The 26,745-nt window shown below is 43.7% G+C and overlaps 1 protein-coding gene across 3 annotated transcripts in view; it reads right to left on the reverse strand.

Annotated features, from left to right (window-relative positions):
- GXYLT2 (glucoside xylosyltransferase 2) overlaps window positions 1-26,745 on the reverse strand; it is a 94,251-nt gene that overhangs the window by 60,455 nt on the left and 7,051 nt on the right. For all 3 annotated transcript variants that reach the window (XM_055260452.2, XM_055260453.2, XM_055260455.2), the window contains exon 2: window positions 12,311-12,503. In XM_055260452.2, the coding sequence (XP_055116427.2) occupies window positions 12,311-12,503 (193 nt within the window). The remainder of the gene's footprint in view (window positions 1-12,310; window positions 12,504-26,745) is intronic.

The raw sequence follows: 26,745 nt of genomic DNA on the forward strand, positions 1-26,745 counted from the left end.
CTGGGAGGCTGAAGTGGGTGGATCTCTTCAGGCCAGAAGTTTGAGACCAGCCTGGCCAACACAGCAAAACCCCATCTCCACTAAAAAACACAAAAATTAGTTGGGCATGGTGGCACATGCCTGTAGTCCCAGCTACTCGGGAGGCTGAGACATGAGAATTGCTTTGAACCAGGGAGGCGGAGGTTGCAGTGAAATCGTGCCACAGTACTCCAGCCTAGGTGACAGAGTGAGACTGTCTCTCAAAAAATAACATTAAATTAAAAACGAAAAATAGAATAATGTACAGTTAGAATAAAGTAGATGTCTTTTGTGTTATTTGTGGCAGGCTGGATTTGGCTCTTGTACTCCCATAGTTTGCTGACCTCAGTTCTATATCACTGTCACTAATGACTGCATTGTATTCTGTTATGTAGATATGTACTGACATGGAAAATGGTTATAACATATTGTTGGGTTTTGGAAAAAGCAAAGAGCAAAAAAATTATAATATGTTTTTTTTTTTTAATTTCTTCACTACTGTCTGAATGAATGGTTCTGTCTTACAGGAAAAAATATATGCATGAGGCCGGGCGTGGTGGCTCACACCTGTAATCTCAGCACTTTGGGAGGCCCAGGCGGGTGGATCACTTGAGGTCAGGAGTTTGAGACCAGCCTGGCCAACATGGCAAAACCCCATCTCTACTAAAAATACAAAAACTAGCTGGCATGGTGATGGGCGCCTGTAATCCCAGCTACTTCAGAAGGCTGAGGCAGGAGAATCCCTTGAATCCGGGAGGCAGAGGTGGAGGTTGCAGTGAGCTGAGATCATGCCACTGCATTCCAGACTAAGGGACAGAGCGAGACTCTGACTTAAAAAAAAAAAAAAAAAATATATATATATATATATATATGCATATATATATATATATATGCATATATATATATATATATATATGCATGTACATTTTATATGTAAAGAAAAATCTAGATGGATATGCACTAAATTATTAAAAGTGGGCACTCTATAGCTGGTGATGGTGGTTTCATTTCCTCGGGCTACATTTCCATATTCTTTAGAATTTTTACAATGAGTATATATTACTTTCTTTGTATATATGAATTTTATAACAAAATTTTTAAAATACACTTTTAGATTTTAGAGCAGTTTAATGTTTACACAAGTTAGCCAGGTGTTGGTGGCTCACGCCTGTAATCCTAACACTTTGGGAGGCCAAGGCGGGAAGATTGCTTAAGCCCAGGAATTTGAGACCAGCCAGGGCAGTATAACAAGACCTGCCTCTTAAAAAAATTAAAAACGAGGCCAGGAGCGGTGGCTGACACCTGTAATCTCGTGACTTTTGGAGGCCAAGGCGGGTGTATCACTTGAGGTCAGGAGTTCGAGACCAGCCTGGCCAACATGGTGAAACCCCATCTCTACTAAAAATACAAAAATTAGCCAGGAGTGGTGAGGCACGCCTGTAGTCCCAGCTACTCAGGAGGCTGAGGCAGGAGAATCACATCAACTCGGAAGGCAGAGGCTGCAGTGACCCAAGATTGGACCACTGCACTCCAGCCTGGGTGACAGAGTGAGACTCTGTCTCAAAAAATAAAAAAATAAAAATAAAAAATAAAAAAAGTAAAAACAAGAACAACAATGAAAACAAACAACAAAAAAGAAAAATTGAGCAGAAATCAGAGTTTCCAGATAGCCTCTCTCTTTCCCCTGCCCTACAGTTTCTCCTGTTATTTATACCTTGCATTCATGTGGTATATTTGTTACAACTGATAAGTCAATATCAATATGCTATTACTAACTAAAGTCCACAGTTTATATTAGTGTTAATTCTTTCTGTTGTACACGCTTTCTATGCATTTTGGCAAATGCACATCATGTATCTATCATTACAGTATACAGAACAGTGTCACTACCGTAAAAATTCTCTCTGCTCCAACTTTTCAACATTCCTGCCTGCCCTCTCTCACCTGAACTTCTTCTTTTTTTTTGAGACAGAGTCTTGCGCTGTCACAGACTGGAGTGCAATGGCACAATCTCAGCTCACTGCGACCGTCGCCTCCCATGTTCCAGCAATTCTCCTGCTTCAGCCTTCTGAGTAGCTGGGATTATAGGTGAATGCCACTACACCCAGCTACTTTTTGTATTTTTAGTAGAGATGGGGTTTCACCATGTTCGTCAGGCTGGTCTCAAACTCCCGACCTCAGGTGATCCACAAGCCTTGGCCTCCCAAAGTGCTGGGATTACAGGCATAAGCCACCATGCCCAGCCCATTACTGATCTTTTTATAGTCTCTTCATGTTACCTTTTCCAGAATGTGATATAGATAGAATCATATAGTACCTTGGCTTTTCAGACTGGCTTCTTTCATTTAGCAATATGCATTTAGGTCTCCTACATGTCTTTTTGTGGCTTGATAGCTCATTTTTAAAAATCATTTAATAATACTGTATGCTATGGTATGAATGTATCACAGTTTGTTCATCCATTCACCTGCTGAAGGATATCTTTGTTGCTTCCAGTTTTGGGAAATTGTGAATACAGCTGCTACAAACATCTGTGTACAGGTTTTTGTGTGGACATAAGTTTTCAACTCATTTGGGGAAATACTTAGGCGTTCAATTCCTGGATTGTATGGTAAGCCTATATTCAGCTTCCTAAGAAACTGCCAAACCATCTTCCAAAGTGGCTGCAGGATTTTGCATTCCTATCAGCAATGAATGAGAGTTCCTGTTGCTCCACATCCTCACCAGCATTTGGTGTTGTCAGGGTTCTAGATTTTAGCCATTCAAATAGGTGTGTAGTGGTGTTTCATTGTTATCTTAAGTTACAATGCTCTAATCACATATGACACTGAACATATTTTCATATGCTTGTTTGCCATCTGTGTATCTTTATTTTTTTTTTTTCCTTTTGAGACAGAGCCTTGCTCTGTCGCCCAAGCTGGAGTGCAGTGGCATGATCTCAGCTCACTGCACTCTCTGCCTCCCAGGTTCATGCAGTTCTCGTGCCTCAGCCTCCCAAGTAGCTGGGATTAGAGGCATGCACTACTATGCCCAGCTCATTTTTTTGTATTTTCAGTAGAGATGGGGTTTCGCCATGTTTCCCAGGCTGGCCTTGAACTCTTGAGCTCAGGCAATCTGCCTGCCTCGTCCTCCCAAAGTGCTCGGATTACATGCATAAGCCACCGCGCCTGACACTTCTCAATTTTTTTGAGTTAATGCCTTCCCGTTGCTACAACAATTCTAAGAATTATTCCTAAGGAAAAATTTCAAAAATGGACACTTATTACAAGGTTGTTTCTTTTAGTGTTGTTTGTAACAATAAAAAATTAGAAACAATCTAAAGAAGGGTTTGGTTTAGTAAGCTCCAGAGTCTATCTATATAACAGAATGCAATGTAGTCATTAGTGATAATGTCATAGAACTGGGGTCAGCAAATTATGGTAGTACCCGAGCCAAATCTAGCCTGCCACAAAGAGTACACAAGCCAAGAATGGTTTGGCATTCTAAAATAGTTTTAAAAAATCAAAACAAGAATAATATTTTGGGACAATTATATGAAATTCAAATCTCAGTGCCCATAAGTAAAATGTTACCAGAACACAGCCACACCCATTTGTTTATATATTGTTTGTGGCTGCTTCTACTCTAAATAGCACATTGAGTAGTTGGGATAGAGACCATATACCCTGCAAAGCCTTTTAATAGTTACTCTCTGGTGTTTTCCAGGAAACATTGGTCAACTCACTTTAGAGGAAACTCAGTAATATAAGCGTCAGTGATGTAAAAGAGATCCTATTTCTGATGGTGATATGAAAAGAAAAGGAATGGAAATAAGTATTATATACATACACCAAAACTGTTCTCCCTGAGCATTAGTGTAATGGGTTTTTTTTCCATTTATTATTTATGAATTTACTGGTTTTTACAATGTACATATATTGTTTATATGACCACATAAACTTTTTTTTTTTTTTTTGAGATGGGGCCTCACTCTGTCACCCAGGCTGGAGTACAGTGGCACGATCATGGCTCACTGTAGCCTTGACCTCGCTGGGCCCACGTGATCCTCCCACCTCAGCCTCCCAAGTAGCTGGGACCACAGGTGCATGCCATCATGCCTGGCTAATTTTTCTATTTTTTACTGAGACAAGGTTTTGCCATGTTGCCCAGGCTGGGATATAAACATTTTTTGAAATACATGATTGGAAACACTTTAAAATTCTGAATGAGGAAAGGAGTGACAGACAAAGTATTTGACATTTGATATATGAAGGGTACTGACCAATTAGAACCCACACCAGGCATTACCTAGTATTTACCCAGTATAATTGTACAGACCCATTAGAACTGACACTAGGCATAAAGTCTCAGTATGACAGTACTGACCAGTCAGAATGAACACTGGCACAAATACTGGGCACAAATACCAGTACAACTGTACCGCTGCACAACAGCCCAAAATCAGCCCTCAAAAAAGAATGACAAATTCACATGGTCCACGGGCTCCCTTAGCTCTCGGCATCCTCTAACAGTCTGAGAGGTTGGGGCTGCAGTGAGCTGTGATGGCACCACTGCACTCCAACCTGGATGACAACATGAGACCCTGTCTCAAAAAAACAAAAACAAAAACAAAAACATCCTTGCCACTGTGATCGTTAGCATCCTATCTTCCGAAAGGTTTAACTACCTTTGTCAATCTAACCGCCCACCTCATCCTTTACCTTAGCAGGTAACTCCTCCTTTCTTGCATGTTCATTCGTTCAAGTTATAAAAAATATTTTTGAGCATCTACAAATGTTATAGAATAGAAGACTTTTAGGATCTCAAATCCATTACATTGCTTTCACAAGGGTTTGGCTGGCTTACAATAACACACTAGATACAATAAAGCCGTTAAAACTTAATTGTGGCTGGGTGAGGTGGCTCATATCTGTAATCCCAAAATTTGGTAGGCCGAGGTCAGGAGTTCGAAACCAGCCTGGCCAACATGGTGAAACCCCCGTCTCTACTAAAAAATACAAAATTAGCTGGGTGTGGTAGTGCATGCCTGTAATCCCAGCTACTAGGGGGGCTGAGGCACGAGAAACACTCGAACCCAGGAGGCGGAGGTTGCAGTGAGTGGAGCTCGTGCCACTGGACTCCAGCCTGGGCAACAGAGCGAGACTCTATCTCAAAAACAAAAACAAAAACAAACAAACTCAGTTGCATCAGTCAGGATAAACTAGAGTTATCAAGAATTTATGGCCAGGTGTGGTGGCTCACACCTATAAACTCCACACTTGGAGAGGTCAAGGTTGGAGGATCACTTGAGACCAGGAGTTCGGGACCAGCCTGGGCAATATAGCAAGACCCCATCTCTACCCCACCCCCAAAAAAGTTTATTTTAAGGGGTTTTTCTTTTCTTTTTTTTTCCCTAAAGTTTGTTTCTTGCTCCTGTACATCTTCAGACTGGCAAGGGGCTGTGCTCAGTATTCTCACTCAGGGGCCAAACTCACGGATGCTCCATCTCAACTCACATCAGTGAACGCAGATGCAAGAGAAGGAAGCGTGGCAAAACACACACTACATCTTAAGTTTCCACCAGGAAGTGACACATTTTATGTTAAAAGTGACACTCATCACTGTCACCCACATTTCACTGGCCAAAGCAAGTCACACAATCACACCCAACTTCAGAGGAGTCAGGGAGGTGCCAAATGACCATGCATCTAAAAGGAGGAAACCTCTAATAATGACCACGAAGGTAAGACAACAAGGACCACACAGTGACAGTGAAGTGCAGCCCTTACCTTTCCCAGGTCCTCCATGGACGTCCTTGAAAGTGCTGGGCCAGCCTCAGCTTGCTCCTCCAGTAATGAGAAACCCAATACCTCTTTTTTTTTTTTTTTTTTTTTGAGACACGGTCTCCCTCTGTCATCCAGGCTGGAGTGCAGTGGCGCAATCTTGGCTCACTGCAACCTCTGCCTCCCAGGTTCAAGCAATTCTCCTGCCTCAGCCTCCTGAATAGCTGGGATTACAGGCACATGCCACCACATGGGCTAATTTTTGTATTTTTAGTAGAGACGGGGTTTCACCATGGTGGCCAGGCTGGTCTCGAACTCCCGACCTTAGGTGATCCGCCCGCCTCGGCCTCCCAAAGTGTTGGGATTACAGGCGTGAGCCACCTGCGCCCAGCTCCCCCAGTACCTTTAAAAAGGGCTCCTTGCATGTAATTAGAACCAGTTGCCTGAGACCTCCCCCACATCACCCCTCGTTTTGTCCTGCAGAGCAACACGGAAGAAATCTAATTCCGATTGTATATGTCTTCAAATTACCGAAGAATACCTTATCATCTCTTTCTCTGGGCTATTTTTCCTAAATCCTCAAAAAAAAAAAAAAGGAAATGAGTAACAAAGAGGCACGGTCCCTGTCCTCTAAAAGCATGTGGTACTATTTAAAAGCAGCCCTTTGGTGCTTTTTTTTTTCTTTCTTTAAAGGAAAAAAAACCAACAACTCCTCACCAAGTTTCAGTTACTTTGTGTTACTCTCAGGATGCTAGGTTGCACGCAATAAAACCAATTCAGGCTCTTTCTGAGATGGAGTCTCACTCTGTTGCCCAGGCTAGAGTGCAGTGGTGCCATCTTGGCTCATGCAACCTCCACTCCCGGGTTCCAGCGATTCTCATGCCTCAGCCTCCTAAGTAGCTGGGATTACAGGTGTGTGCCACCATGCCCAGCTAACTTTTGTATTTTTAGTAGAAACGGGCTCAAACTCCTGACCTTAGCCAGCCTTGGCCTCCCAAAGTGTTGGGATTACAGCTGTGAGCCACTGCGTCTGGCCCAATTCAGGCTCTTTAAGCCAAAAAGAATTTAATGAAAGGATATTAGGTAGCTCAGAAGACCAGTGTGAGGGCTGGAGAACCAGACTCAGGGGTCATGCCCTGATCCAGCTTGAGCCAGACCCACGCTCTGTGGCGTCGGTGTCTTTTCAATCTGTTAGAGCCTACCACAAGCCAGTCTGGTAAGGAAACCCCAGCTACTGTCACCACAAGTGCCACAGTTTACCCCACTGACTCCAGGCACTGAAAGCTCCTGATGACAATTCTTCCCATAGCAGCTCTCTTCTCGCAACCCCCTTACACACACACACACATGTGCACGCATATGTGCATATACATGCACGCGTGTGCACGCGCACACACACACACACACACACACACACACACACACATATATACACAAACATATATATACCGGCCGCCCCTACCACCAGAATGGATTGGTAGCCTCCTTATTTGTGTGTCCCACTACTTCCTGATTCTGAGTTGGGCAGTAGCACAGTTTAGCCTAATCTCAACCACATGCCTGATCCCGAGCTGCCAGAAAAGGCTAGGAAACCAACTGGCTGGCATCTCCCACTTCTCTGTTGGGAGATGACGAAAATAAATGAAACTTTAAAATATGAAGTATCTACCATGTAGATGGCAAATACCACCAGACATCCTGCACATATGCAACTTTAAAAAGTCTAATTAAATACAGAACTCGCCCATACTGCAGCCTTCGGAGAATGATGGTACTGGCATTTTGTTTTGTTTTCACTCTGAGGTAAAAAATATGTGGCCCTGAGCTTCCCAGAAGTTATCCCAAAAAAAACCCTGGGTTGCCCACAATGCCCTGGAGAAGGGTGACAGAGCCCACCCCTTCAGCATGTGCCAGTGGCTTGGCAGGAACCAAAACGGCTGTTCTATTTCTTTAGACCTAACAAAGCGCCCAAAATATAGGAGATGTTCCAGAGAATCTTTGTGGGATAAAAAAAAAAAAAATTCTTTATCTGATTTGGCCTCACCACCACAAGCAGGGTATCATTTGCCCCATGACACAGATGACAAACTGAGGCTGACAGAAATTCTGTGGCTTACATAAGGGCAAAGGCGGTATGCATCTAAACTGGCAACATAATCCCTGCGTGGACAAGAAAGCGATGGTAGTATACGCCCTGCCTAGTTTTTCTAAAAATTATTTTTATTTATTTATTTTTTGAGACAGAGTCTTGCTCTGTCACCCAGGCTGGAGTACAGTGGTGTAATCTTGGCTCACTGCAACCTCCACCTCCCAGGTTCAAGTGATTCTCATGCCTCAGACTCCCAGGTAGCTGGGACTACAGGCACATGTCACCACGCCTGGCTAATTTTTGTATTTCTAGTAGAGACGGGGTTTTGCCATGTTGGCCAGGCTGGTCTCGAACTCCAGACCTCAGGTGACCCACTGGCCTTGGCCTCCCAAAGTGCTGGGATTACAGGCATGAGCCATCATGCCCATCCCCTGCCTAGTTTTTAACGCCCTGTTATAATTTCCTTCATTAGATGAGCTTCACTGGTTTAATAAAAACCTGAGGAAATGAACCATCAAAGGGATAAAGTCATCAGGAAAATTCAACACCTAGCACAACTTCACAAGTATCTGCAATAATTTTCCCATATAATTTAGCTCTTAATTTATAATGTTCCAGTTCCTACAGCTCATAAAAAATTACCCCAAAACTTAGTGGTATAAAACAATCATTTATTATGCTTACGGATTTCACGGATCAGGAATTCAGACAAGGCAGAGGAGGGGACAGGTTGACTCTGCTCCACAGTGTCTGGGGCCTTAGCTGGAAGCCTTGAAGGCTGGCGGCTGGAATCTTCTGCAAGCTTATTCACTCACATGTCTAGACGTTAGGGCTGGCTGTTGGCTGGAGGCCTCAGTTCTTTTCAGGGGCAGGCATCCTCACAAAGAGCCAGGCAGAAGCTGTATTCTTTTTATGTCACATAGCATTACATTTGGCATAACGTATTTCATACATACATACATGTTTGTGTATGTATGTACATGTGTATGTACATATATATGTAATATATTAACTGTTGCCTTATAGCAAATTACCCCAAAACTTAGTAGCATACAATCACAGACAGGCAAGGCATGGTGGCATGTGCCTATAATCCCAGTATTTTGGGAGGCCAAGGCAAGAGGATCACTTGAGCCCAGAGTTCAAAACCAGCCTGGGCAACATAGGGAGACCCCATCTCTACAAAAAATAAAATATTAGCCAGTGCTGGGCACGGTGACTCATGCCTGTAATCCCAGCACTTTGAGAGACTAAGGCAGGTAGATCATTTGAGGTCAGGTGTTCGAGACAAGCCTGGCCAACGTGACGAAACCCTGTCTCTACTAAAAATACAAAAATTAGCCGGGCGTGGTGGCATGGCCTGTAGTCCCAGCTACTTGGGAGGCTGAGGCATGAGAACTTCTTGAATCCAGGAGACGGAGAATGCTGTGAGCTAAGATCATGCCACTGCACTCCAGCCTGGGCGACAGAGCAAGACGCTGTCTCAAAAAAAAAAAAAATATATATATATATATATATATACACACACACACACACACAGAACATATATTATATATATTTAAGTATATATAATATACATTTTTATTAGCCAGGCATGGAGGGGATACTGAGGCAGGAGGATTGCTTGAGCCCAGGCGTTCAAGGATGCAGTAAGCTATGACTGTGTCACTGCAGTGGGCAACAGAGTGAGACCCTGTCTCAAAAAAAATAAAAATAAAAGTAAATAAAACCACAAACATCTATGATTTTACATAGTTTCTTCTGGTTGAGAATGTGCAAGCTGGGTTGTTCTGTCTCAGGGCCTCTGAGGAGATTACAGGACTATGGTCATCTGAAGGCTTGAAGGGGTTGGAGGATCTTCCTCCCAGCTCACACACAAGTGCTGGCAAGGGTCCTCCGTTCCCCACCATGCAGGCCTCCCCACAGGGCTACTCTCACATGGTAGCTAGCTTCCCCCAGACCCACTGATCCGAGATGGAAGGTGAAGTGCCTTTTGTCACCTAATCTCAGAAGTGACATACCATCCCTTCTGCCCTGTCCTATTAGTCACACAGAGGACCCTGGGACAGTGTAGGAGGAAATTATACCAGCATGTGAATAACAGAAGGTGGGACCACTGGGGGCCTCCTTGGAAAGTACAACCTGCTAAACAGACATGGTTACACGGATACATCTTCCTTCCCTTCCCTTTCGTTATTTTTTTTGAGACAGAGTCTTTCTCTGTCACCCAGGCTAGAGTGCAATGGCACAATCTCAGCTCACTGCAACTCCGCCTCCCAGGTTTGAGCAATTCTCCTGCCTTAACCTCTCCAGCAGCTGAGACTATGGGGCACTCCACCACATCCAGCTAATTTTTGTATTTTTAGTAGGGACAGGGTTTTACTATGTTGACCAGGCTGGTCTCGAACTCCTCACCTCAGGTGATCCGCCAGCCTTGGCTTCGCAAAGTGCTGGGATTGCAGGTGTGAGCCACGATACCTGGCCCTTCCCTTCCCCTTTTAAAGTCCAAGTCTGTATTTTGTTCTGCTCCATCCCCACATCCTTGCTTTTTAGCATGCAGCAGGTGCTCACTAAGTACTGGGTAGATAGATACTGTACAAGACATGAGTAGTGTTTGCACATAGCCAGCTTCCCTTCGTTCCGCCACATAGAGCACTTCTCAGCCCCCTGCAGTTGGATGGGCTTGTGACCACTGGCCAGTTAAACGTGCATGGAAAGACCTGTGTCACTGCCACACTGAGGGAATGAAAGGCGGGGTATGACTCTCTAGTCTCTTTCCTGCCATGGCATCCCACGAACTACAGATGTCAAATGCTCTGGCAAGTGTAGCTAACATATGAATAGCCTCAGTCTACTTCCACCCCAAACCTAAGAGGCTATACAGAATGGAGGCTCTGTCCCCTGGGAGACAAGCTGCAGGCACATGAAAAGTGTCTGAGTTTTGGGGGAGTTGTTACTGAAGCCTGACCTGACCTATCCACATTACAGATCTACCATCTCTTTTAGCAAACCTGCTAGCCTCAAGTTGCAGATGGGGAAACTGAGGCTCAAAAAGGCCAAAAGACTAACCCAAGGTCATATAGCAAGTACAAAGTGGAGGTGAGTTTTGAATTTGAGTCTTCTGTCTACTAGTTCAGGAGGTGGTATGGTATATCGATTAATTCCATGGAAGGGTGAGCCAGTAAACTTGACCTGAACCCTGATGAGCAAATCGCTAAAATTCTCTAAGCTCAATGATCTCAGTCTGTAAAATTGGGACATAATAATTACCTTCTTCAAAGGTTACCTTTGAAGATTATGAGGATTAAATGAGATGAACTCATAAATCATAAGCCCTTAATAAATGCTATATATTCTCATTATCATTTCCCTTGTACTTCAGCCTCTGAGCTAACTATATAGAGTTTCAGCCTTTTTCCTTCACTCTTCCCCTGATTCAGATCCTTTACAAGGCATTTTCCAATCAATTCCAAAGCCCCAAGACTATTTCCTCCATGGTTTCTCGTGGTAAAGATATCAAGGTGATTTTTTTTTCCTACTCAAACATAACACATTTTCCATCTTTCTATTATTAGCCTTTCTCTGCCCAACATGCTTTTTTTGGGCATTTCCCATTAGTGCAGCTAGCCTGGTGACAGGATACAGCACTGTTGACTCAAAGTGGTAGACACAAAGCAAACCAGCTTCTCACTCTGCCACCATTTGAGAACTTACAGCAAGAGAAAACTCTCAAGGCAACATGGTGAGACCCCGCCTCTACTAAAAATACAAAAATAAGCCAGGCATGGGGGCGCAGGCCTGTAATCTCAGCTACTTGGGAGGCTGAGGCAGAAGAATCGCTTGAACCCAGGAGACAGAGGGTGCAATGAGCTAAGATCGCACCACTGGACTCCAGCCTGGGCAAGAGAGAGCCTCTATCTCAAAAAAAAAAAAAAAAAAAAAAAAAAAGAAAAGAAAAGGAAAGGAAAAAACAGGGGCTGGGCACGGTGGCACACGCCTATAACCTCAGCACTTTGGGAGGCCAAGGTGGGTAGACTGCTTAACCCAACCTGGGCAACATGGCAAAATTCTGTCTCTATTAAAAAATATACAAAAATTAGCCAGGCATGGTGATGCATGCCTATAGTCCCAGCTACTTGGGAGGCTAAGATGGGAGGATCACTTGAGCCTGGAAGGTTGAGGCTGCAGTGAGCCGAGACTGCACCACTGTACTCTAGCCTGGGCAATAGAGTGAGACTCTGGCCTCATTCAATCCTCACCATGTCTCTATGAAGTAGGTATAATTATCCCTGTATTACCAAAAAGTGAGGCTCAGAGTCAAGTGTTCAAGGTCACACAATTGAACATGCGGCAAAATACATTAGTCAACAGAATATGCAGTTCCTAAAATGTAGTCTGTTTGTAGTCAGTAAACACTGTGCCATGATTTCTGCAAATTCACCTGCTTATCAAACTCGGGCTTCAGAGAGTCTTCAGTGAAGATGTGGAATTGGATCTTCCTGTGGCTAAAAAGCACAGCTGATTTGAGCATGACCAGCGTCTCCTCCAGCCGATTGCCACAGGCCACCACGGCCAGGTGGATCCAGAGCTCGGGTGGCGGCACAGCTTGGAAACTCCTGGGTTCTCCAGGCCTCCTAGAAAGAAGGAAAACAAGTGAAAGCTATTACTAAACTCAAAAAAGTAAAAACAACAAAAAACTGGAGAGTGAATGGTTAGAACATTTCAAAACATGATCAGGCACAATCTGTTATATTTTATAAAGTGATAAGCATTTTGACAATTCTTCCTGCTTAGAGAAAAATACCATTTATTCCCATATTTATCCTGGCAATAGCAGGATGAGTCACTGTTTGGACTGCTATAGGTGTCTGAGGCTTTTTCTGCCAGCACTCAGCTGTCTAGTGCCTGCTGGCTGCCTACTGGCCCATGTTTGGAAATAGTATTGCTAAACTTCGACAGCTGACACAAGGGCTGTGGAGCTCCCACTCGCATAGGCCGTGGAAATTAGATTTGAATGCAACTTGAACAAGAGGAGTGTGGGTTGTGGCTTTCCCATGTGAAACAAGCAACATGATATTCCCATCATCTGGATGTTTTTAGGTTGGGGTGGAATGCATGACCACTGGACCAAAGCAAGTCATGCAAGTCTGGGAGGTGAGCAAAGAAAACAACATATGCGCCCTGACTACATCTCAGGAGAGTCTTGAAGAAACAGGTGTTAATCCTGACCGTCTCACCAATACTGGTGAGGTGGTGGGTACGAAATTCATCTTCCAGTATGAAATTCACATTAATGAGAAACAGGCAGGAGAGGGGGTAGGTTAAACGAAAATGATCAAGGTATCAAATACTGAGTCAACAGCTGACAGAGGCACAGGGTCCAAGGGTCCAGAATCATCATCCAGCTATTTCCTAGTAATAAAAGATTTGTTCCAGACGAAGGGATGCAGCCAAGCCTCAAACACACCACTGAGAAACATTTGCAGTCAAGTTGGAAGAAGTTGGCCTGGAAAAGGTGCCCTGAGACAAACGAAACTAATTTACTTGCACAAAAGATTTGGAGACCAGGGGAACTTGGATGTCAAATGCTACCTTCCTTCCAAAAACTTCGAGTTCAATCAGCTTGCTGCTCCATTATTCACTGCATGGTTGAATAATGGCAGTCTTGCTCCAGATTTCTTTCACCAGGAGGAAAGTTGAAGATGTGGGTGGAGGATTTTGGAAAGGTTCCCAATTTGATTACTTATGAGCATGCTTAGTAGAAGCACAGCCTCATGGCTCAGCTAAGACCAGATGCGGAGAGTTACTTGGATTCCATTTACTTCGGGGATCACAGGAAAAGACAGTAGAGACATCCCAAGTATCTCTGGAAATTGTCCACTTCTCTCCATTCTCCCTGCCATTATCTGTTGAGGCCACCATCTCCCTTCCCTTGGATCACTGAGACAGCCCTCTGGGTGGTCCACCTGTCTCCAATCTTATCTTTAACCCCCAGCCTATGCTTTCTCCTGGTTGGTGCCAGGGTGATGTTTCTCTAAAATGCAAATAAGATTGTGTTATTCTCTTGATTAAAATCATGCAAGGGCTCCCTGCTGCCCCCAAGATCAAGTCCAAGCTGCTGACTATGGATCCTACTTACATCTCTCACAACTGCACCCCAACCTGGAGAGACGGCCATTCATAATCATAGTCATATTCTGTTTCGCTTCCAGCGCAGGTGACCATGCTGTGTTGGCTCCAGGTCTTGGCACATACCTTGTCTGTCTCTCTTTATTTCAGAAATGCTCTTCTCTGCCCTCTTTTGCTTGGTAACTCCAGACCATTTATTAATCAACAAATCTTTACTAAGTACTATTATGTGTAGGCATTATTCTAGGAAGACAGTGAACAAAACAAAGACGACTGCACTGGAAGAAGTTACATTCTGCAGGGAATAAGGGAAACACAAAAATAAGTAAGAGTCAAAGTGGATGGTAACTAAATAATTTATACAGAAAGCTAGACAGTAATAAGTACTACAAAGGGAATACATAGTGGAGCAGGATGGGGGTACCAGGAGTGGCTGGCGGGCTGGGGCAGTATACTCCCGACAGTGCCAAGTTGGAAAAGGCCTAACTAAGGTGAGCTCTGCAAATGACCTGCACGAGGGAAGGTAGCGAGCCATGTGTACGTCTAGAGGGAGGAGCATGCCACACAGAGGGGACAGCAGAACAAAGGCACTAAATCAGGGATCTGCCTGAAGAATGTGAGGAGCCCCGCCTGCAAGACTCACAGGCCTGGTCTCTTCCTTGGCTTCATGGGTGGGTTTTCATGTTTGCTATTTAAGCCAACTCCCAATTCACATGTAAAGGGATGTGAAGGAGATGTTAAAGACAATGCTAAAATGACAGTCAATTTCTAAAAATCAGTCAAGACGCTAGCTGAAATATGCTACGAAAGAGATTTAATGCAAACTCATTTGCTTAAAATTATGCCCAATATTTAGGGATATGCTTAGGATTCAAATGGACTAACACCATAAAGGCAATCACTTAGATATCTTAAATACGAACACCCTCACTTGCCCCCAGACAGAACGACTCCATCTAGTTTAGCTTTACATATTGGGCTTCTGCAAGGGTAACAAGTTTTAACCCTAGTAATCAGGGAAGTACAAATCCAAATAATAAAGAGATTTATTTTTATTTTCAGATTGGCAAAAATTACAAAGTAAAACAGAAGCTGGACCATATTGAGCTTTCATGGGGATATGGGGCAGGGAACAGCTCAGGCGCTGGTGAGGGCAGTGTAAGTTGGACTGAACACTTTGGAGAGCCATTTGGCAACATATAGCACAGGTGAAGATGGATGTACACCCTCCACCCCCACAGTCCAACTCCTGCATATATAACCTGAAGAAACTCTTGCACATTTGCACAAGACCTATGCAAGAATGTTCACAGCAGCCCTGTTTATTGAAAATGAAAAATAGGAAATAAACTTCAGTTACTATGCAAAGGTGAAAAGTGAATATATTTGCTATGTTTTTAAAGTGAATACCATATAGCAGTGAAAAAAATAAACCAGACTGGCATATACCAACATAAGGCCAAGGAGAATGAAAAACAACAGGCCAGTGCGGGTGGCTCATGCCTATAATCCCAGCAGGAGGTCGAGGCGGGCAGATCACTTGAGGTCAGGAGTTTGAGACCAGCCTGGCCATCATGATGAAACCTTGTCTCTACTAAAAATACAAAAATTAGCTGGGTGTGGTAGCATGTGCCTGTAATCCCAGCTACTTGGGAGGCTGAGGCAGGAGAATTGCTTGAACCTGGGAGACTGAGGTTGCAATGAGCTGAGATCGTGCCACTGCACTCCAGCCTGGGTGAGAGTGAGACTCTGTCTCAAATAAAACAAATGCAGGATAGTGGTTATTTTCTTTTTCTTTTCTTTCCTTCTTCTTTTTTTTTTTTGAGACAGAATCTCACTCTGTTGCCCAGGCTGGAGTGCAGTAGTGCCAATTTCAGCTCACTGCAACCTCCACCTCCCAGGCTTAAGCAATTCTCATGCCTCAGCCTCCCAAGTAGCTGGGACTACAAGTGGGAGGCCATCACACCTGGTTAATTTTTTTTTTTTTTTGCATCTTTAGTAGAGATGGGGTTTTGCCAGGCTGGTCTTGAACTCCTCGCCTCAAGTGATCCGCCCACCTCGGCCTCCCAAAGTGCTGGGATTATAGGCGTGAGCCACCATGCCCGGCCGGATGGTGGTTATTTCTGATTAAAATCTTATTCCTTAAGCCAAGTGGTGGGCACTTCATTTTGTTATTATCTATATTTTTTGTGGCCCCAAACTATTTGACTTTTTTTAAATTTAATTAAAAAAAAAGCATGCACTGTCCTGTAAGACAGCAGGCCACCTCTTCTCTTCTTTGCAGGCTTCAGTGATTTGGGTCTGCACAGTACACAAAGCAGGGGCTAGGGACGACAATCATTCACAGTGTCTGGTGACAGGTATTAAAGAAAAATAAAACCTCTCCTGGTGCCAGTTCAAGTATCAGTGGTTGGGATTTAATGAGACCTTTGCTGGCCTCACCCTATTACTTCTCACATTACATGAAAAATCTCAGGCTTTAGGTAATCAGTGTTAGTGTTGGGCAGTCACAATGCCTAATAAAGTTTAAGGGCACTGGCGTGGTGTGCCTTTCACCAGCTCCTACTGATGGCACTCTCAAATGTCACTCAAGATTGTGAGGATCCAGGGGAGAAGTGCAGTCTAGGGACCTAGGACTTCTTCACCCCTTGAATGACTAGTATTGGGCAGGGAATGGGTGATAGGGAATTCTAGCACTGCTGTGACTGATGGTTAATAACGTTCTTATTTTTACTTTATAAAAGGGGACTGGAGTGAACATTTGCTGTCCAGGAATTTTAAGGACCTGTTGCTAAGGCAGGGGCTGATGGCAACGAGCCTGGCAACCATGCTGGTACAGCCTGAACAGGGGTCAACTTATCACAGTGGAAAAGCAGAGTCAGATGATGGCAGGGCAGATCTCTGGTGATACCACTTGGATCTAGGTGCACCTGACCCTAATCTTGGGTCGTTTAGTTATTAAGCCAATAAACTCCCTGTTGCTTAAACCAATTTGAAACAAACTTACAACTTAGCAATCAAAATAAGAGTTGTAACATAGGTCCTAAAAAGATGTTTCTAATCAACTTTGATTCTTCCTGCCTTGCTCATACTCACCTGATTTATCCTTTGAAATGCCCACTGAACCCATTCCCTCCTTGTTGCTCACTGCTATGACCCTTACCCAAATCCTGACCATTCTTCCAGTTTTGTGGCTGGAAGAGACGCCAAACACCATGTAAGGCAGGGGATTCCCTGCCTGGCCATGCATCATAATCATCTGCAGTGTTTGTTATTCTGCAGACTCCGAACCCACAGAGACTCCCATTCCATGGGTCTTCGGTGAGGCCCTGGAGTCTGCATATTAACACACTTGTACTACACACCACCCATAGTTCAGCTATGGTCAGGAACCAGGGATCTGAGCTCAAATCTCACCTCTCCTCCTTTCTTTAAGACTTACATTCCCAGAAATGGAATTACTGGGTTAGTATCTACTATTCTTTCGAGAAAGTAGCAATTTTGATAGTTTCTCAAATTTACCCAAGTTCTAAAGGAAAGCATCAGACTATGAGAAGAAAACAAAAAGCGTTAACAAACACTACCCTAGCCATCCCTGGATTACTTGTACTATGTAAGCGGAAATGATCTTGAGTAAGACCTACTGCCTCCTAATTCCATGTATTCCAATGGGGTGATGCATAGGTGCTAGCAAACATTTAGACTCCAATGCAGCAAATAACACTGAGTCACACAGTGAGAAAGCTATTCCATTTTCAGTGCTTTTTCAACAACACCAACGACAATAAAGTCTCAGCTTGATGCTTTTTAAGAATTTTAATATTTTCCTATTCTTTTTTGTTTTGTTTTTTTGAGACGGAGTCTCGCCCTGTGGCAAAGGCTGGAGCACAATGCCATGATCCCAGCTCACTGCAAATCTACCTCCCAGGTTCAAACGATTCTCCTGCCTCAACCTCCCGAGTAGCTGGGATTACGGGTGCCCACCACCAAACCCAGCTAATTTTTGTATTTTTTTTTTTTTTTTTTTGAGACGGAGTCTCGCTCTGTTGCCCAGGCTGGGGTGCAGTGGCGCAATCTTGGCTCACTGCAAGCTCCGCCTCCCAGGTTCATGCCATTCTCCTGCCTCAGCCTCTCTGAGTAGCTGGGACTACAGGCGCCCGCCACCACGCCCGGCTAATTTTTTGTATTTTTTTTTAGTAGAGACGGGGTTTCACCGTGGTCTCGATCTCCTGACCTCGTGATCCGCCCACCTCGGCCTCCCAAAGTGCTGGGATTACAAGCGTGAGCCACCGCACCCGGCTAATTTTTGTATTTTTAGTAGAGATGGGGTTTCACCATCTTGGCCAGGCTGGTCTCGAACTCCTGACCTCATGATCCTCCTGCCTTGGTCTCCCAAAGTGCTAGGATTACAGGCATGAGCCACCGTGCCTGGAATTACAGGCATGAGCCACCACGCCTGGCCTTTCTTATTTATTTATTTATTTTTTATTTTATTTTATTTTTTTGTAGAGATGGGATCTCACTATATTGCCCACACTGAACTCCTGGGCTCAAATGATCCTCCCACCTCGGCCTATCAAAGTAGTGGGATTACAGGCATGAGCCACTGCACTCGGCTCAGCTTGCTGCTTAAGTGTCTTGAACACTTTTCTGATATTATCTAATCCTCCCTTTCAATTGAAAAGACACTGGAACCTTCAGCAGGAAAGAATACCAAGCTAAAAATGACAACATTTAGTGTTCTTAGTGTTTGATTTGACAATTATCTTCTATTTATGTTATTACTGACAATTTCTGGCTTTCTGATACAAAGTTTCTTTTAAAAATAAATGTACTTAAGATGTGGAGAAACTAGGACCCTCAAACATTGCTGTCGGGATTAGAAACTGGTACAGCCACTTTGGAAAACAGTTTGGTAGTTCCTGAGAATGTTAAATGTAGAAGGTACCATATGACCCAGAAGTTCCTTTCCTGGTTATATACCTACAGGAATTGAAAACATGTGTCCACATAAAAGGTTGTACACAAATGTTCAAATAGCAGCATTATTCCCAATAGCCAAAAAGTCCAACTTAAATGTCCATCAACTGGTAAACTGATACATCAAATGTGGTATATCCATACAATGGAATAGTATTTGGCAATAAAAAGGAATCACGTATGATATGACGGGTGCTACAACATAAATGAACCTTGAAAACAGTAAACCTGTGAACGTAATGACAATGTAAAAAGCCACATATTTTATGATTCCACATATATGAAAAGTCCAAAATAGGCAAAGCCACAGAGACAGGAAGTAGATTAATGATGCCAGGTGTGGTGGCTCAACCCTGTAATCCCAGCACTTTGGGAGGCTGAGGCGGGTGGATCACTTGAGGTCAGTAGTTTGAGACCAGCCTGGCCAACATGGAGAAACCCCATCTCTACTAAAAATATACAAATTAGCTAGGTGTGGTGGTGCATGCCTGTAATCTCTGCTACTCATGTGGCTGAGGCAGGAGAATCGCTTGAACCCAGGAGGTGGAGGTTGCAGTGAGCCAAGATCGCACCACTGCACTCCAGCCTGGGCGACACAGCAAGACTCCGTCTCAAAAAAAAAAAAGTAAAAAAGTAGATTAATGGTTGTCAGGAACTAGGGGGAGGGGCAAATGGGAAGTGATTAATGACTTAATGGGTACAGGGTTTCTTTTTAGGGTAATGAAAATGTGAAAACGGCTAGGCGAGGTGGCTCATGCCTGTAATCCCAGCACTTTGGGAGGCTGAGGCAGGCGGATCACGAGGTCAGGAGATCGAGACCATCCTGGCTAACACGGTGAAATCCCGTCTGTACTAAAAATACAAAAAATTAGCTAGGCATGGTGATGGGCACCTGTAGTCCCAGCTACTCGGGAGGCTGAGGCAGGAGAATGGTGTGAACCCGGGAGGTGGAGCTTGCAGTGAGCCGAGATCATGCCACTGCACTCCAGCATGGGCGACAGAGTGAGACTCTGTCTCAAAAAAGAAAAGAAAAGAAAAGAAAATGTGAAAATGTTCTGAAATTCTGTGGTGATGATGGAGGCACAATTACTTGAATAAACTAAAAGTGACCGAATAGTATACCTTTTTTTTTTTTTTTTTTTTTGATGCGGAGTCTTGCTCTGTAGTCCAGGCTGGAGTGCAGTGGTGCGATCTTGGCTTACTGCAACCTCTGCCTCCCGGGTCCCAGTTCAAGCAATTCTCCTGCCTCAGCCTCCTGACTATCTGAGATTACAGGCATGTGCCACCACGCCCAGCTAATTTTTTTTTCTGTTTTTTTTGAGACGGAGTCTAGAACTGTTGCCCAGGCTGGAGTACAGCGGCATGATCTCACCTCACTGCAACCTCTGCCTTCCAGGTTCAAGCAATTCTCCTGTCTCAGCCTCCTGAAGAGCTGGGACTACAAGCACCTGCCACCACGCCTGGCTAATTTTTGTATTTTTAGTAGAGACGGGGTTTCACCATATTGATCAGGCTGGTCTCGAACTCCTGACCTCAGGTGATCTGCCCACCTCAGTCTCCCAAAGTGCTTGGATGACAGGTGTGAGCCACCGTACCCAGCCAATTTTTTGTATTTTTAGTAGAGACGGGGTTTCACCATGTTGGCCAGGCTGGTCTTGAACTCCTGACCTCGTGATCCGCCCACCTTGGCCTCCCAAAGTGCTGGGATTACAGGCGTGAGCCACCATGCCTGGCCCAAACTGTATACTTTTAAAAGGTACTTGAGTTAAGCTGCAATAAAGTTGTTATTAAATAAATACATCAATGCACTTAACATTTATAACATGGATAGACGTTGTAAAAATTTTTAAAGCAGGTAATGGTAGTATAGCAATATTATAAGAATTGTGGGCCGGGTGTGGTGGCTCACGCCTGTATTCCCAGCACTTTGGGAGGCTGAGGTGGGTGGATCACCTGAGGTCAGGAGTTTGAGACCAGACTGGCCAACACAGTGAAACCTGGTCTCTAATAAAAATACAAAAAAAAGTAGCTGGGTGTGCTTGTGGGTGCTTGTAATCCCAGCTACTTGGAAGGCTGAGACAGGAGAATTGCTTGAACTGGGGAGGTGGAGGTTGCAGTGAGCCGAGATTGCGCCATTTGCATTCCAGCCTGGGCAACAAGAGTGAAACTCTGTCTCAAAAAAAAAAGAATTGTGATGCCATGTGGGAATGAGTGAAGTTTGTAAAACGTTGCCCTAGTTGTCCTGGCTCAAGTGTTCCCCACGCTCAAATGAAAAATGATATTCAGAATAACGCAGAAGGCTCGGAGGGAGAAGCAACTTCCATGCTTCCTCTCCAGGGTGCCTGAGACAAGCGTCTCCTTAATCGCTTAAAAGTCTCAAGCGTGCGACTTAATTAAACTTCAATTTCTGGAGTGTATAAATAATGAAATATGGCATTTATGTGTAGTGCTATTTACTTTGTAGCCTATTACTGCAAAACACACTGAATTATTAAAGCGAGTAATTGGTTCTACTCAGACCCTCTTTTCTGCCACTTCCTGCTATTTCTCTTATCAGTGCTTCTCCTAAACCGTCAAGCTAAATTAACTCAGGTGAACCTGAGGCTGCCATACAGACTAGCAGGGTAAGTTGGATGGAAAATCGCACTTCTTTCAAATACAGCCCTAACCCGTGCTGTTGGCAACTAGTTTTACTTACAGAAGGAAACAGAAATACGTGGGGGGAAAATGGTAGAAGATGAATTTTAAGAAGCTGAATATGCTTACCTTATGGGAAGAATAGATTAGTGATATCCCCCTCCCTAGTGGAGTATTTTGCAAGATGAAACCGTTTTTGCTATTTTAACATGGAGAAAGTCTGCAAATGAGGAGAGAGTGGCAGTTCAGGAAGCGGAAACAACACCTTGATATGGCCCCTAGAAGAAGAATCCGGCGATGGATAATTATAGCCGTGTCAAGTGTTGGCAGTTGAGAGTCACTACTAAAGTTCCCTGCAAACCACAGGCTTTGGAAAGCATGAATCCCCTGACAAAAATTTTCTCCCTTGACGTCATGATTAGATTCTTCGCTCAGAACCCACACATGACACTAAGGACTTTGCTAACAGTTAAATCACTTTTAATGACCCATGGTTTCGAGTTAAGTCAAATACCATAAATCTTTCCAGATAGACAGAAGAGCTGGCATTTGCCTTGAAGTCATGGTGTTACATGAATAATGCCAAGAGAGTGCCAAAAAACTCCATGGGGGACTTCATGACATTATTTGATAAATGCATTTAATTATTAATAGTACATATTTAGCTTGGCTCACGATATCTGAAATGAGGCTGTATTCTTAAACAAAGTCTAGGTCTAACGCATGGGAGGTGTTCAGAGCCTAAAGTTGGTAATTACAGCTATGTGTATACGTGTGTGTGTTTGCTTTTAGATATCACTGTGCACATACATAAGCTTTAAAACTAGTAAGTGTCATAGCAAGGATTCAAACCCAGAGAGGTGGACTTAAGAGGCCATGCTTTTAATCTTTATGTTGAATTTGGAACCACATACAAGTAAGTTAGAAAAAGAGCCCTCTCTGGCCGGTCACGGCGGCTCATGTCTGTAATCCCAGCACTTTGGGGGGCCAAGGCAGGCAGATCACCTGAGGTCGGGAGTTCAAGACCAGCCTGACCAACATGGTGTAACCCTGTCTCCACTAAAAATACGAAATTAGCCGGGCGTGGTGGCGCATGCCTGTAGTCCTAGCTACTCAGGAGGCTCAGGCAGGAGAATCACTTGAACCCAGAAGGGGGAGGTTGCAGTGAGCTGAGATCGCACCATTGCACTCCAGCCTGGGCAACAAGAGTGAAACTCCATCTGAAAAAAAAAAGAAAGAAAAGAAAAAGAGCCCTCTCTGAGCAGATGAAGCCCCTACACAGGGCTCTTGGCATGGACTGGATTTCAGTCTCCCATGCCTCCCCGGGTGCTCGTGTGCAGGGAATGATATCCACAACAGACCTTTGCCAACTCTACCTTCCTAACCCACCCATCTGCCATTCACAGAGGTTATTCACATTTGTGTTGATTTATTCCCCCTCCAGAATTCTATGAAGGCACCTGACTATTCTCATTTCATTTTTTCCTTTACGATTGTTTCTGATATACAGGAGACTCTATTTCTCCATCCCCTTCTTCTTTCCAAATTAACATGTTATTGAGATTTTAAAATATGAATCGGCAGCGCTAGTTTGAAAAAATGGCTCTTGACATACGAGGGAGAAGAATTAGATGAGGATTATATATTCCGCAAAGGGGCATTTCTATCTCATTTCCTGAAAAAGAGCATGAAGGACTTTAAAGCTTAGAAGGGGGAAAAAGAAAAATGGTCTCCCCAACTAATTTCCAGCTTCCTAAGCCTCAGGCCACCAAGGGATTTTTAATTTTTATGGTAATTTATATACTTTAAGTTGCTTAATGCATATACAAGTAGTGCATATATCATAGAAAAAATTTTAAATACCACTAGCAAAATTGAGGGGCACTCAATTCCAATTTCATAACTACTGTTAAAATTTTGGTATACTGTCTTCCAGAGTTATACCCAATATATGTGGGTGTGTGTATATAAATAAGTAAATATATAAAAACTTTTAAACTTGAAGTAGGATCATTTTCATACCTTGTTTTTTTCCTTACAAATCTGAACAATTACAAAAAACTACAGAGGTTCTAGAAAGCTATCAAAAGGTTCAAATTGTGAGATTTGTTCTCAGCTACAGCATATTGGTTAGCAATTTTGCTCTAAAAGCACATGGACCTGGCTTCAAATTCTAGGCCTGCCACTTGACTGTCCTATCTTGGGCAAGTGCTTTAACCACCTTTAGCCCTCAGTTTCCTCATCTGTAAAATGGGCATACCGATGATAATGGACATCTGCTTTGGGTTTTGGGGTTTCTTACTGGCATCCGTTTTTAGGACTTTCTGGTAAAAGCATCTTAATTTTATTTTGGGGACACCACTCTTTTTCTGTTCTCAGTCCATGAGGCTTGGAGGGGATGAATGAGCTGCCCCTCACCCCACCAGCTGTAAGCACATTTCACGTGTAACCATCGGTGATTGGAAACACATGTTATTCAAGTGAGGTCAACAGAGGCAGCCTTGGGACTTTTGCTGGATGGAATTTTTCCCTTAGGGGCCACTAGAAGAGGAGGTTGCACCCCAGACCTATTGGGAATCGTTAGAAAGAAAACTTACCTGAGAGTGTCGCCCACACAGAAGGAAGCAGAGCTAAATGGAGGCAAGATGGTTAGAAATCCTGGCTTCACTGTGACTGAAGCTTTAGCTCTTTGCACTTTCCAGTTTTATAAACCAGTTAAAACCCCTTTTATGACTAAGCGATACAAACGGATGAGCTGGTATTCTACCACGTGCAACTGAAAGAGTTCTGCCCTATCCCATATGAGTTCCTACCTCCTAGGTTATTATGAAGATTAAATGAAATAATGCAGTGAAATGCTTAATAAGGTATGTGGCATATTTTAAGTCATCATTCAATATTAGCTATCATCATCATTCAGTATTAACATGACATTCATCAGAAGCCTTCATTTTTCTCTAAATATGTTATATCCATGCCAAAACCAGGCTAGGCAGGGCAGCAAAAAGCATATTATTTTATATATCAACACTCTACCTTACTACAAACTGGATTTGAACTGCTAGTAAATCTTTTTTTTTTTTTTTTTTTTAAATAATTTGAGACAAGGTCTCACTCTGTCACTCAGCCTGCAGTGCAGTGGTGCAATCTTGGCTCACTGCAACCTCCGCCTCCCGGATTCAAGCAATTCTCTTGCCTTGGCCTCCAGAGTAGCTGGGATTACAGGCGCCTGCCACCATGCTCGGCTAATTTTTGTATTTTTAGTAGAGACCAGGTTTCACCATGTTGGCCAGGCTGGTCTCAAACTCCTGACCTCAAGCGATCCACCCGCCTCAGCCTCCCAAAGTGCTGGGATTACGGGCATGAGCCACCGCGCCTGGCCACACTCCTTCAGCTTTTAATGAGTACCAGGAGACGGAGATTGGTGTATCCTTTATTATATAAAGAAGCTGAGTCTCAATTTCCTCAAGTCATCCCTACCCCCACAAGAAAAGGCTGCTTGAATCTGCATCTTCTTTAAAAAATATAAAACTGAAATAGAGATGGGTGTCTCACTATGTTGCCTAGATTAGTCTCTAACTCCTGGGCTCAAGCGATCCTCCTACCTCAGCCTCCCAAAGTGCTGGAATTACAGGCATGAGCTACCTGACCCCACCTTGAATCTGCAGCTTAGCCCTTGCTAACACTTGCCAAGAGTTTCTGGTGTGGCATGTTCGGTGTCAGCATTTTACCTGCATTGTCTCATTTTGTCACTGAGCTTATTTCTGAGAAAGCCACAATTTGCTGAGGACTGACTTGTTCAAAGTCACACGGGTACTTAGCTGGGTCTAGTTATGGCTGAACGCAATGATGGATAATAATAGTACTCAGAACAGCAAATCATTTGGTGAATCCCATGAGCTAAACTACTGTGCTAGGTGCTTTATGAACATTATTATTTCACCTCTTGGGTCTCAGTTTTCTCACTCATAAAAGAGAGTCATATTTTGGATTATGTATTCTCTATTGTCTTATGTAAAGCTTGGATTATAAATTGTACCATATGAGATTAGTCTCTCATGTTGCTAAAGGAGATAGGGGATCATCTAAAAGTCACTTGAAATATATCAAGGTCACTCTTTTCTTGCACAAAATCAGCAACTCCCAATAAAGGTATCATGTCAAAAAACTTTTTTCCAAGAGGAGTTTTCAGAACTTCATAATCTGAAATAAATGCTGGGAAATATTTAAGGGAAACATAAAATGAATAAATGGATTCTATCTTCAACAGAAGTCTCTATTCTTTTTATTATTTGTAAAATTGTGCTAAAATACGTATAACATAAAATTTTGTCTTTTTTTTTTTTTTTTACAGTGAATTATAAATGAAGTATTCCTAAGGAAAACAAATCTGTTCTCAAATTCTCTTCCAAAGACTCTCACCTGTGAGTTTTAAAAGGAACTGTGTCAATATGGCCAGTATTTACTGAATTTAGTAAATGTGTTGAAAGCAGGTGCTACATATTCAAATAGTCAGGACTCTCTGGTGGCAAGTAACAAATGCAAGTCAAACTAGATTAAGAAAAAAAGAGAGAACTCGGCCAGGCGCGGTGGCTCACGTTTGTAATCCCAGCACTTTGGGAGGCCGAGGCGGGTGGATCACGAGGTCAGGAGATCGAGACCACGGTGAAACCCCGTCTCTACTAAAAATACAAAATATTAGCCGGGCGTGGTGGCGGGCGCCGGTAGTCCCATCTCCTCGGAGAGGCTGAGGCAGGAGAATGGCGTGAACCCAGGAGGCGGAGCTTGCAGTGAGCTGAGATCGCGCCACTGCACTCCAGCCTGGGTGACAGAGCAAGACTCCGTCTCAAAAAAAAAAGAAAGAAAAGAAAAAAAGGGGAACTCATTACATCATAGAATCTAGAAAAGGTTGAGACAGCACAGCCAGTGAAAGGCAAGAAGTTGGCCTTGGGAACAGTGTTGGCAGCTACCCCCTGCCCCAGCTCCGCCACCAGCCCACCTGACCCCAACCCACCCCACCCCATCTGGGTTGCTCTGCGTCACTTCTCATCTCTCCATATCATCTTGGTTTCCATGAGCTCCTATTGCAGAACAGCCTTCTCCACTGGCAGAAATACAGTTGCAATCCCT

The sequence above is a fragment of the Symphalangus syndactylus genome, chromosome 21 (assembly GCF_028878055.3).
Source record: "Symphalangus syndactylus isolate Jambi chromosome 21, NHGRI_mSymSyn1-v2.1_pri, whole genome shotgun sequence".
NCBI classification, from domain to species: domain Eukaryota; kingdom Metazoa; phylum Chordata; class Mammalia; order Primates; family Hylobatidae; genus Symphalangus; species Symphalangus syndactylus.